Consider the following 14,138-nt stretch of genomic DNA (forward strand, 5'->3'; position numbering starts at 1 on the left):
ATTTAAAATGGGTAATTCTAGTTTTAAATGTTGGATGCAAGCCTTTACGTTCACACTAAAACTTAAGTAAGGTTTGACATGACATCTCACAGTCAGAGAAGCAGGATATTTGTACATTTTCACTTTGTCATCCAGGAATTGAATTTGTATCTTTTGAGCTTTAAACAGTAAAAACACAAAGTGAAATGGCTTCAGCAGCACAGTAAGTTTCAATAACATTCCTGTTCACTACCAGTGTTTTTGTGTTTAATCTCCCCACGTTCTGTAATTATACATTAGGTTGCATGTCTTGGAGCAAGCTAATTTTCCCATTAGGGGCTATAAAAGCCTGAAGTTTAGCTTTATTAGTCGTCCCCTGAGTGCTGAATTTATGAATTTAGCCGACTCTGCCTCAAACATAATCAGTGTCCTCAGCTGTAACTTCATTTTACAGTTCGAAAAGCCAGCGCCGGTTAATTGTCCTGCTCTCTGGTTTTTTTCAGTCAACTAAAAATGGATTAAGTGACCTGGGAAAACACCCAGTAAAAAGTCCAAAGTTGGAGGGGCTTTTTGTCTTCAACTGCTGATCTTATTTTTATCCTTCAATCCTTTAGTTGAGCTAATATTTTCAGTCTCATTGACAGTCAGTAGTAATTCCTGCATCTGTTAAGTGACTGTAAACGTGACCTATTTTGCTTCCTTGAACAGGTTAGGAAAACATGTTCATGGCATTTTTTGCAAAACAATTATTGTTAAACAATGAGATTTCAGTCTGGTCAGTTCTGTCCATCTTGAGCTCCTCTAGGAATGATATTATTTTAGGGCCTCTCACTTTAAATCCAAGTGACTTAAAGTAAACATTGAGTTTCGGCTCACACTCCCAAACTCAAGGTTTACGATCGCATGTGAAAATAGCGGCAGATAGATTCCGTATATCTTTTGAAAAGCAGAAGTGGAGCCTTCTGCACAACCAACAAAAACGCACAATGCGGCTAAATGATCAGTAAACGACAAAACACTTGTACTTTCCAGCAGTCATTGTGCAAAGCATAAAACCAGCTGACTAAACATGCTGGAGCTCCACTTGGTTTGGCATATGTGTCTGCTGATTTGTGGTGTCACATTCTGGCAGTTTTTGAAACGGCACATTTTCCAGACACCAAAAAAGCAGTTGAAACCAAAATGAAAGTACAAAAACTTTCAAAATGTGAAGCTTGCATAATAGTTATCCTGTAAGTAGGGCCCTATGATTTCTGCAATGTGGAAAATTGGGATGGAATTGAGGGATGTAATTAACTAAATGGAATTTCACATAATCAGCTGATGTCAGATTAGGACCAATCTTAGATAAACGAAAGACAAAAGATGGATGGATGATTGGCAACTTGATCTATAACTAACATTTTAATGTATTTTTAGACAGTATTTTAAAATTTAACTTCTTAGATAGACACTAATGTTAAAATAAATCAGTACGATGACTTGTTGCTATGGGTACTGGTAAAGAGCAGACATTAAGTGAACAATTAATGACATCCAGATATGCAGATTTTATTGAAGCGCTGTGGTTATTTTCCACAAGTAGAGGAAAAGCTTTCATACTGTGATGGAATACCTTCACTACAGACTTAAAACTGAAAAAAAAAACCCAACAAAAAGAAACAGATAAAACATGGAAATACTGTTGTCAGAAACATCTTCATCAGTGTTAGCTTCCTACTTATTCATCTCTGACTTCTCATTACTCTTCCTTCTTCTGCATGAGTGAAACACCACAGGGGATGCAGGGGAGGCAGACTGCAATCAAGATGAAAATTACTGCTCTTTCTCCCGTAAGCAGTGGCAACAATCAGCAGCAAACCCGGAGATGTTTACCTACTGAACCTCCTCAGATGTTTTGTGACTGAGCTGGTGCCTGAAAACAGACCTGACTTCATTTTTATTTCCCATTGTACCAGCAGCATGCGGCCGTACTCTCTCTATAGGAACAGTTCCCAATGTCTTCAGGCAAACAAAAGTGTAAACAGAGCCGGATCAATGGAGGAAGCAAATACAGAGCGTGGAGAGGAGAAAGGAAGAACTGCATGAATAAAAGAGGGGAAAAGATCAAATAAAAACCTTTGAACTAGAAAACAATGTTACAGACAAAATAAGTCTAAAAAACACAATTTTTAAGGGGAACTAGAATTCAAATTTCACATTTTGCACATTTTTGTACTTCCAGTTGCTTTTAAAAACAACTCCAGCACTTAAAATGAAACAACCAGCCGTTTTTAATTAGTTAAATTATGGTGTCTAGAAAATTAGCTATTTTGAAAAACCTGACAATTGTTAGGTCACACTTCATATACACAGCGCCGTTACCAAGCAACCCCAGTGGAACTACAAGACATTTGGTCAGCTGAATTTACTGCTATACACACCGCATAATGGCTGCTGGAAAAGACGAGTGCTTTGTTGTTGACTTACCAACTGCTTGTTACATTCTTGCAGGTTGTGCTGGAGGCTCCGCCTATAACAATCATGTATAAATGCACATCTGTTCATGTGCGAGTGTAAATGTTGAGTTGGGGGGGGCGTGGCCAACAGAAGCTTACTTCAATTTAACGTGACAAGAGGCCCTAAAACAGGTCATTTTGAAAGAAGCTCAAAATGGGCAGAACTGGCCAGACTAAAATCTGATCATCTAAGAATAATTTTGTGCAAGAAATATAATGAACATGCTTTGTATTAACCATAGACCCACCCTAACCTGTTCAAGGAAGCATAATAGGTCACCTTTCATTACTAGGCTACACCGTTTGTGCCGTCTCACCGCAGGTTTACAAGACAAAATAAATTATTCTTTTTTTATCATTCTAATAACTTTAGATGGCACAATTACTCAGAAATGACTTTGCTTCTCATGAGTGCATTTCACATCTCAAAAGGCACTCTTGCATGAAACTAACATGCTAGTTCCATCAAAAGAAAACTGTTCCAGTTACACCTGTTTTTGAGAAATCCCCTTATTAAAGCACACGGATACAAAAAGCAGGGCAAAAATCACACCTGGTGCAGGCTGCACCACCGGCCTGAAGTGATGATTACATCCAAGAACCTTGTGTTTATGATGAAGGCTGTTTTTGAAGTGAACAAGGGAGACTTAACTATAGGCAATAGAAAAACACAACCAACAGCAATTTACTTCTAGGACACCTTAAGCAGTCTCACTCTGAGGTTAAATTGAAAATCACATTATTTTTCAAGCTGACTGATGACTCTCCAGATGCCACTGCGCTGCACGGGCCAAAGTCACTGCCATAAACCAGCTCAACAAGCATCACAGCTCTTTATACAACAGGCCAAATTTAGCCGGGCACTCCATGTGTTGGTGGGCAAATCTGGGAGCTGGATGTGTGCAAGATCTCAGCAGCTCACAAGTCAAGACAGAAATACAAAATTCAGACAGTTCTTTGGGAAGAATCTCCAGGTTACCTCTCTGAAATCCAGAGGGTACTTATTAGGGCCAATTTGGCTACAACATAAAATCTATTTATTTTTTTTTACTCCAGATCTGAGATCTGGCAGTATTCTTTATTTTTTCTCACTTGCTTTTCTGAAAATTGAAAAACAAATTAAAGTATTTTTAGAGAGTGATTTTTATTTCAATCATCTCATGTCTGAGTATTAAAGTGAGATTGCATAATTTTTTGTTTAAATATGAGAATATGGTCATAATATTAAGATAAAATTTAACCAGAAAATATAACAGCTAATAATTAAGAAAAAAATTCTTGTTTTAATTAGGAGAATGCTTAGTTATCAGGATCTGACATGAACAGATCAGTTTGTCTGATTGTTTCTTCAAAATAGACAAAGATCCTAAATTTTTCAAAGTCCTGCTACTGACAATAACATCATGCTGATTAAGTATTTTTGTTTTATGAAACATTAAGTATTATTTGTAAAATGTATGCCAAAGTGTAGCTGCTCAATATGCTCATTTTAATTTTCTGCTAATTTTTATGTTGGAGTTTTCATAAAAAATATGACTTTATTCTCTTATTATTTTGACTCAATTATCAGAAAACTTTTTTCTCTTATTAAAATATCTAAATTTTCCAAAGATTAAATCTTCAAAAACCAATGAGCAGCAGCATTCCAATTTCCTCCAAGGAGTTTTCAGCCTTTTCACAGTTTTTATAGGTCTTTAGTGAAGAATCGTACAAATTTACATAATTCCTCACCGCATCGAAATAACGTTGCTCAAAAGTATTTATGTCACCTGCAGACACAAAAATGGATTGTGGGAGCAGACTAGTTGATCCACAAACACAAACAATGAGAATAACTGAACTAAATGACACAACAGAAGAAAAAACACAGAAATGATCAAAAGAGAAAACTGAGACTAAAAGATGGGGATGAAGATTCACCTCCCAGCAGGACAACCGTAGGGCCAGAGCCAAACATGAAAGGACATGGTTTAAATCAAAACATATGCAAGTGTTATAGACCAGAGCTAAATCCAACTGGAAATGTGTGTCTGAACTTGATCCTGGTGTTTTGCCTTGCTGTCTGTGGCTGTACCATGACTAAATTTGATAAAAATCAAATAAAGTCAAACAAATAAATTAATAATAATAATAATAATAATAATAATAATAATAATAATAATAATAATAATAATAATAATAATAATAATAATAATAATAATAATAATAATAATAATAAAGGGATATTAACATGGTTTTGTTTCTGAAGACTGCAGAAAGAAAATACAAGCATACTTCGGTCTGAGGCTGCTTGGCTGCATGTGGGTCACAGCGACCTGCCCTGACTGATGGAATAACGAATCTTGACTCCTACAAGAAAATGTCAGGACATTTGTCTATGACCTGGATCTTCAGACAGAGCTGCTCATGCATCAGCAAGGGGCAACAGGTCCGCCATCTAAAAAAATCTACCAAATATTTGAAGTTATTATCAATCAGACATGAAATCCACTTACAGTGTAACAAACACCCAAATAAACTTTCTTTTTGGGATGAAAAACTGTCAACATAGGAAAATATTAGACTGCGTTCACACTGCAGGCTGAAATAACCCAATTCCGATTTTTTTTTAGGTAATGCGACGTGTCTCCAATCTTTTCATGACAGTCTGAGCAACACAGGTCAGATTCTTTTTGAACACATACAGGTCGCATAAGCAGGGGAAACATAGGGGGGAATAATTATGACAATTCCAAGGGAATTCCTATCTAGAAACAACTAATCAGACAGGAGAGTTTTAGGGCTGTCAATCACAATCTCATGTGGCTGCTCATTCCTATGCTGCAGCTAGCGCAGCCTGTTGTCAAGTTAGCATGGTCATGGTTAGCAATGACAGCAAATAAACATTTTTCCTGTAATGATAAGTTGTTTTTTCACCCTTAGCACATTTAGCAGTGAATGAATGAGTTTGATTGACAGCGCTAAGACCGTCCTACTGGTTCTGATTGGTTGTTTTGGTCAGAATGTTGCATTACACTCAGGGAGGAGATGGAGGAGATTGATTGATTCTACTACTTGTCTATGCTAGCGGTCAATGTAAACTGTTAATGCAGAAATAAAGTAGTGATAAAAAGCTTATCTGCTCTTCTATCTACCTATATTTTTTTCTGAAATTGGCAGGAATATCTAAAAAAAATATTAGATTCCTCCTTACTGTCTGTGTTGTTAACCTCTGTAACCTCGATCAGTGCAGTTCGGGTTCCCCTTAAACATCATAAAAGCATGCAACAAATCTGCAAAGCAGTAGTCTGAAAGTTATTTTGTAGGGGGAATTTTATGACCAAATATGTCAAAAGCAACTAACTTCAGAGGCGAGAATTTACTTTTTAAAACATTTTAATAATATTATGTTTCCTCAAATATAACGAATCATGTTGCAGGCACTTTAAGGCAGTGGTCCCCAACCCCCGGGTCGTGCAAGAAATTGTTAAATATTTCAGTTTTATGTGGTATCATTTCAGTCTGGAGGATTTTTTATTTTGAAAATCCTTTAACCGGATTCTTATCGGTTACGCACCAACATTGAGTCCACAAGCAGCAAAATGAGTAAGAAACAGATAACGTTTTTGGAAAGTTTCTTTGCGAAGGGGAAAAGCCCCAGAGAAGAGACAGGAAAATGGATTTATCCCGGACCGGTTGGTGATTCCCACATTCCAAGCTCTGCATGATATGGTGACCGGCTCATTAATGAGGGAATGAAGCTTCAAACTGCTTCGCCACTTAGAGACCAAGCACCCTGTGCATAAGCAACACTTCGGTGTCATCGTCTCTCATCACTCCCAGGTGGGACTGTCCTGTTGCAGAGAAACAAGCTCAGGTCTCCCATTAGTCGTTATCATGACTTAAAATTTTCATGAAAATAAAAGGTTCGTTTTTGTGGCACATCTGTATCTTACTTTGAAAGGATGTGTAAACGTTACCATAGCAACCACAGTCAGAGAGCGTTAGATCTCAGAAGAACAGAAGATTCCAGAAGAAAGTCCAGTAAAACCCCCAACATACCATATATGAATTTACAATGATCATTGTTTATAAACAATGTATATGTTTATAAACTTAAGAGATGGACTGGACATCTGACGATGTAGAAGCAGTAGTGATAGTTTGTGGACTCATTTTAAGCGATAAAAGAAGCTGCTCTATTTGCTGCACTATAATTTGGAGGCGAGTTATGTTTTTTCGTAGTTAACATTTCTAACTGAATAAACATAACCACATATAATAAACATATATAAAAATGACCTTTACATATAGTAATAAACATTTCCACATTTCACCTCCGATGACCACCGGACCCTCATGTCAGCTGTTTGGGATTCCTTCCGTTCTTACATCGCGCTTTCTGATTGGCTACCTGTCACATTCAACAGGCTGAGTTCGCTCCCAGTCAGGGAAAACCTCACAGGCTGTGATTATCAGGCCAAGACAATGTTAAATATGCCTGATCTTAGATCGGGCATATCCCCCCTCTAGCCCCCCACAACAGCGCCGCAGCAAAATTGCCAAGTCTTGACTGGTCCCCGGTAATAAAAAGGTTGGGGACCTCCGTTTTAAGGCACAGAATTGAACTTCTCAAACCAGCAAAGTTATTCAATCTTCAGACCATTAGGTAGAACCGATCAATTTAATGTAGTTTGGAAAGACAGTTGGTAAAAATGGAAAATGTGCCATTACTTTCACACTTAGTTTATAGCTTCAGTATGTAAGTGGCAAATTCTTTAAGTTTTTTTTCTCAAATCCATCTTGGCCAAACTGGACATTCAAGTGACTCGGTTTTCCAACTATGTTAAATGCAAAAATAACTCTGCATGTGAACAGTAACCACAATTTGGGATTGCCAGGAAGTAATTCAGCAACGTCAGCAACATTTCCTGAGCTGTGTTGGCCACACCTGTGGTGCTGCTTGCCTAACTGTTGAGCTCCTGCCCACTAGATCAAAGCTTGCTGCTCCAACCTCAAACCCTGCAGCATCGTAAGGCACATATTAAACTGATTTAAATCCACCTACACATTGTCGGACATCTCCTGCTGTCCACTGCTTGCCCACGTTCATTATTCATTCTCTCTGTCTTTGTAATTGCAGTTTATGTGAAGATTTTATCTCTGCATGTCTTTGCCTCCTCTATCTAAGATATTTTCTCCACCTAATGTCTCCTGAATGCTGAGGTTTTTTAAAAATAGATAATACATGCTCCCAACTTATTTATGGATTTTTAGACACTTTACATTACTCATAGGGACCCTTCGCCTTTGCTGCTTCATAGAGAAAACCTTCTGAACAGCTCTTAAAATGAAACTGTACCAGGAAACTACTCTGCTGGGTGTACTGTACTAAAAATAGCTTTGACGACACTGGCTTGACTTCCTTTGGCAGGGAGCTCTGTATTTTAAGGTCAGTGCTCCCGTTCCAGACATGAAAGATGTTTTTGCAATTAAATGAATTTAAGTTTAGCTTTACTAGCTGCTTAACAGGTGCTATTAATGTAAAAACTGAAGATTTTCAAAATACAATCAAATCAAATGGAGAAATGTAGTGATACATAGGGCAGGGCAATAAATCAATGACAATACATATAGGCCTGTCGCGACAAACAATAAATCAATTAATCGCACAATTAATTAAAACTATCAACGTCATTTTAATTATCTGCATTATCGTCTCTTCCAGCCTTTTTCTCTTTCTGTTGATGAGACTGAATGAAAAAAGGCTCAACTCCGGTGCTCTCCACTGACCCTCCCTTCCTCAAATCCTTAGTGTAATGCCAAGCGCACACTACATGATCTTAGAGTGTTGGTCGATTGTCGGCCCATTTTCAAAACCTGAGAGACCATACATTAGCCGACAGAAATCCTAGGTATAACAGTTCAATCATGTGGTGTCCAACAATGGGCACCAAATAATTGCTACAAGTCTAGTTAACTCATTTTAAAACCAGGCATTAACCAATGCTTTACTACAATCTACCTGCAATGCATGTGGCTCTAGTGTCAGCAAGTCCTGACTGAATGAAAATCATTAGAACCTATTTATGTCACCTTAAGGAAGAACAGCTGAAAAGTTACCAGGTTCATCAACTGCGGTAGCAACTTGCTCCAACTCCTCCCCTTGTCATTTCTATATTCTTTGCACGAAATGTTGAATAAACATTAATGTTGTTTCCACATATCATGTCAAATGTCTGCTGGACTTCGGTCTGTGCTGAGTCACCTGTTTGGGATTCTCCTCTGTAATTTTTCCTCAGAAAGCACGGAGGGGAATTCGGGCTTTCTGATTGGCTACCTGTCACATTCAACAAGCTGTGTTAACGCTCCCTGTCGGGGATCGTCCCAAGACGATCTACCATAACACACCACACACTACAGGATGACTGGTCACAAAATTGCAAGCAACAATCATAGAACGACAAAAGTTCTAAGATTGTCGTAAGGGGAAAATAGAAGGGACTACTACTATTGTGAGTAGTCCCTAACATTAATATGATCAGGCAGCATGTAATCGTATTTGCATATATGAATTATTGTTATAAAGGCTGAGCCAAGAATATTTACGTCTGTATCAAACAAGTAGCCCTTCGTGGTACTCTGAACCTTTGAAGTAGCTCCCAGTCTCAAAAAGGTTGGTGACTCCTGGTATACAGACTTCATAATCTGTACTCAAATGCAGTATTTATTTCCACTTTGGCTTTATGTTGTTTAGTTTTAATTCTAGTACATTATTGTTAATAGAGACAGAGAATATATTTTATTATTGTTTTTGGTTGTTTTGTTTATTTTATCAGTTTCAGTGTTAAGTGTTCTTTTGAAAATAAAGTGTATCTATCTTTGGCAGGAAATCACATGCATTATTACGTCATTTCCATTAAATCAGTGTACAAAAGTCTTCAATTATCGCAAGAATCTTTGTGACAATTAATCACTCAGCAAAATTTGTTATTGTGACAGGCCTAAATACATATATGGGGCTACACACATGATCGGTATCAATAGAAAATACAACTAATACAATATAGCACAGCATTGTGGAAAATATAGGCAGAGGAAAGCAGATCATGGAGAGCTAAGAAAGATTGGCGGCATTATCTTATTAACTCACTCTCTCGTTACCTAGCAATAAGCAAAAATAAAATGCTTTTCCTTCATTTTAAAATCAAATTATTTTATTAAGCTAAACCAGACAAGCTAATTTGTTTCATCTGGCTTTTGTGGCTCTTAAATGCAAAGACAGACTCATGTAAAATTTTTTTATGAGAAGTTAAACTGTATATGTTTATAAACTTAAGAGATGGAGTGAGGAGAAAACACTTTTTTATTTTATTTATAATTTTATTATAAAGACGTTTGAAGGTCATAACTTAATGCATTATGTCCAATATTTCAGAAGTGATTCCTGTGGTAAATAATTTAATAAATGATCAAGAAATACTCCATAAGCAAGAATAATTCAGTTCAAATCTGTGTAAAGTGGGCTGTGGTGGCGTCGGGGATAGGCGACCCATGTTTGGAGGCCTTGAGTCCTCGATGCGGCTGTCGCAGGTTCAACTCCCAGACCCAACAATATTTGCCGAATGTCTCCCCCTTTCCTGTCAGCCTACTTTCATATAAGGGACACTAGAGCCCACAAGAGACCCCCTGGAGGGGTAAAAAATAATAATCTGTGTAAAGTTTATTAGGAGCAACTGTTTTTGAAGAGTAAACTTGTTAAACAGTTTTTGTGGAGTCCCACAAACAGTAAACATGTGCCTGGATTAAAGGATGTCACTGAGTTGTCACAGGGTAGAAAAAGGAGTAGAAATATTCCTTCCATTTCTTGATCTGCTTTGACGTTATTATTTTTTCCCCTCCTTTTAAACCCTTCTACCACATTTCAAAGTTTTTCTTATTCTATAAATCCATCAAGCAGACACATTAAAAACATTAAACAGCCCAACTGACTGAGGCTCTTCATCACAACGCACAGCTCAGCATCTGAGAAAGTTGCTCCTGATTTATGTAGATCTCATATTAAAGCCGCGTTGTGAAACGGGCCTCATGTATTATTCACATCAACAACCATGTGAGCATGCCCCTGTGTGCTGTACGTCGTGTGTGTTGCCTCAGCTATACCAACTCATCGCTATGCGCCAGATTGATACGAGTAGAAAGACAATGTGTGCAGCTGATAGGGCGAAAACAAACCAGGAAGGTAGGGAATAGTAAAAATGAAGCAACGCAGCGGGGAAGAGAGGAAGACAGACTGACTCAGAGCTTCAGAGACAGCAGCTCTGCAGACACTGATGGATGTGAAGTGTTTTACATGTTTTCTAAAACTTAGAAACACTGGAGTCACATGGGCTCAAAAACAGCACACGCTGCAGTTTTTACAATAAAACCTAGTCTCTGTTGGATTAAAGGAATCGTGACTTAATTAGTTTTGTTGGCTTTCTATTATTAGATTACCTCTTTTCCTCTTAATTTGTAGTCGGGTTTTCATATTTGCTGTACAAATAAAAATGCTTTGCTTCGTTTTTTATGTTTGAGGAGGAGAATGATTAATGAGCTTTGTGAAAGCGGAAAGGTGTATTTGGCTCGTTTCATAAATTAGCTCATGGTGTCGATATAGATTTAATGTCGGAGAAAAACACAAAGGTGGGAGTTTGGTTTTGACAGTTTGAGATGAAACTTGAAGGCAGATTTGTTCCAGACAAAAGTGAAAAATCCCAAACAGCAAAACAGAGAGGTTCTTAAGAATCTGTGGAATGTCTACATTCCTTTCTAGCTTTTTAAATGAATGCCTGATCGGTCTTTTTTGTAAACAATACTCATGGACATACATCGTTCATATCATATTGCTCAATGGAAGCATTGAAGAAATATTGAAAAAATATTGAAAAAAGAGACCCCAAGGCAAACCACACAGCACAAAGTAAGATGGTAATTCTGTGGTTTTATATATATAAGGATATATAATAAAATTGATTTAGCCTTTACTTGGCTATAATGTCTATGTATATTGCTCATTGTTTTGTAAAAATCAGTAATAAAAAAAAAAAAAAAAACATTTTTAAAAACAAACAGATTCCACACTATTATTTATAAAAGATGAAGCCAGAATGGAAAAGCTGTCTGGGTACTACACCCCCCGTGATCCAACCGCTTGCAGAAACGGTGCATTCAAGTGTTTTCTGTCAGATTTCATGGTCAGGGATGAACATTGCACAATAAGGGAGTACTTAGATCTGTTCAAGTTAATCTTTATTTAATCAATAATGACACGGTGGTAGGGAATAAACTTAAAGTAAATAAATGTAAACTTAAAGTCACATTTATGGTTAAAACCTGATAAAATAAAAATAAAATAAAAACTTGCTTTAATCCCAATAATTTGAATCCTAAAATTGAAAGGAGATGTACTTTCTCTTTAACCACCAGCAGGCTGAAAAAAGAAGAACACAGTGATGCAAATAAGAAGCTGAAATACTGAGACTGGTGAATGTCCAAGAGAGCTGCTGACCTCAGATCAGCACTCAACATCTAATTAATCATCCCAGAAAATATAACTGGGCCGATTTAAATATTCAAGGCTCACGCTTTCATGTCATGTGGAATCATCAGAAAATGTAGGTTACTGAAAGGATACGTTATTGTGTAACTCGTATGTGTAGCAGCAGCAGCTTTAAAAAGAGCCGTCAATGAAAAATGTATGCAGATGCATAGAAGAAAAAAAAAAAATCAAGCCCATTTTTTATACATCAGACAATAAATGAAAAATCAGACAAAGAACGGGACACAGAGAGTCTTCAACAGCAAAAATACACAAAACATGGACTTACGATGGTGAAGTTCATGACCTTGAGGATCCAAATAGTTAATGCCAGGTTGATCAGGATCAGGATCATTAGCAGCAGAACGAAGAAGTAAAGGCAGCGTTTCCTCCAGCCGTATATTCCCACTTTGTACACTTGTGGTTTCTCTGAACTCTGGACATTGTTCCTATGAGAGCACTGTTCCTGGGTCATCTGAGGAGACAGAGCATGAGGGATGATTATGGAAAGAACAATATGCCAGCTTTCACTGCAAAAACACCAATTCCTACCATGTGTTTTTGCCTAATTTCCAGTGGAATTGTCTCAGTAGGCTTGAAATAAAACAAAACTAGTGTACAAGTAACTTTTTTTTTTAATATGAAGTATACTAAGATATTTGCACTAGAAACTAACTTCAGATTTTGTATTTTTGCAGTGCTTGTGCTGATAAGTGTCAGTAGGTTTGGAACTGGAATTTAAGACCTTTACTACCAGCACAGAAATGTAAAGGTCCCGTAAATAAATTGTATGGGTTGGCAAACCAAAATTTCAGACCGTATTTAAAGACAACCTATTTTTCTCAATGAATTTAAGACTTTATTGTCTTAAATCCTGGTTTGACCGAGTCTGACCCTCTTGATGCCTCCATCCTCTCTTAAAGCGAGTGGTAACAGGTAAAGGGGTTAAAATACAACCCGACTTATACATAAACATACAATTTATATTCAATTTAATATTAGTGCACACCAGCTCTGAGACATGCCACTCTATCAGTTTTCTGCTTCCTACACATTCCCTACACATAGTTTAATCCAGGAACAAATATTTACTCAGGATGAAAATCAATAATTATTACATTTGGGAGCCTCGTAACACCAGAAAGACAAAACAAGGTCATTTCCATCAGTCGTCTAAACCAGTGGTCCCCAACCTTTTTATTACAGCGGACCGGCCAAAGCCTTCGTAAATTTCCGCGGACCGGGGGGGGGGGGTGGGGCGCGTTGTGAGGATCGTCGAACGGGAGGGGGGGAATATACAACATATTTTCTTTTTTCAATTTTATTCAATAGAGTCCAGAATAATAGGCAAACTGGGTGTTTTTCATTCAATGAGGAAAACATTTTTCTGAAGAAACCCAACACAAAGATTATGGTGAGTGTCACATCAGTGATATAATTACTTTAATGTATGTAGACATTTGATATAATGAAACAAGACAGAGTTTCCATCTTGGACAACAGATTGACTCTCTTTCTCAGTTGTTGCTGTATAATTTGCACCTTGCATCATGCCACTGCTGCATTAATATCTTGTTTATTTGCATGCAGAGCCATGTAGCCACATCTGCAGCTTCATCAATATGTAAGACTATTCACATTTAAATTATGTCTAACATAGCTTTTAGTTGCAATAAGATCAGACTTTTGTTATTGCAACCAGGAGTCTCACAGATACATCCTGCACAGCCTCTTTAGAGAAAAATAATATAAAGTACACATTTGAACAGAAGTGCAAACATAAACATTCCCCTCACACAACCACAGTCCTGTTCTCTCCTTTGAGCCAATGGCCAGCCACTCAGTTTTGGCACCATGACAGACAGTTTAGTTAGCAATCGCATTGACTGATTACCCGATAAGTGGTCTATAACTCTATTATAACCCCTCCGGCCTGCTGATGTGCTGATAGTAGCGATTAATGATGATTCTAATTGTATGGCTGTGAGGACGATGAGGCATTGTTCACTTCCAGCGCTGCTATAATAATGCCCTAATAACGCTGTGGAAAAATACAATTTACTGTCCGGTGCACTTTGCGGGGCAAGCCTCACACCACCAAA

The 14,138-nt window shown here is 37.5% G+C and overlaps 1 protein-coding gene across 5 annotated transcripts in view; it reads right to left on the reverse strand.

Moving 5' to 3' along the window:
* sgcd (sarcoglycan, delta (dystrophin-associated glycoprotein)) overlaps nucleotides 1–14,138 on the reverse strand; it is a 198,833-nt gene that overhangs the window by 24,691 nt on the left and 160,004 nt on the right. For all 5 annotated transcript variants that reach the window (XM_044141632.1, XM_044141629.1, XM_044141630.1 and 2 more), the window contains one exon: nucleotides 12,326–12,511. In XM_044141632.1, the coding sequence (XP_043997567.1) occupies nucleotides 12,326–12,511 (186 nt within the window). The remainder of the gene's footprint in view (nucleotides 1–12,325; nucleotides 12,512–14,138) is intronic.

This window comes from Gambusia affinis, linkage group LG15 (genome assembly GCF_019740435.1).
Source record: "Gambusia affinis linkage group LG15, SWU_Gaff_1.0, whole genome shotgun sequence".
NCBI lineage: Eukaryota > Metazoa > Chordata > Actinopteri > Cyprinodontiformes > Poeciliidae > Gambusia > Gambusia affinis.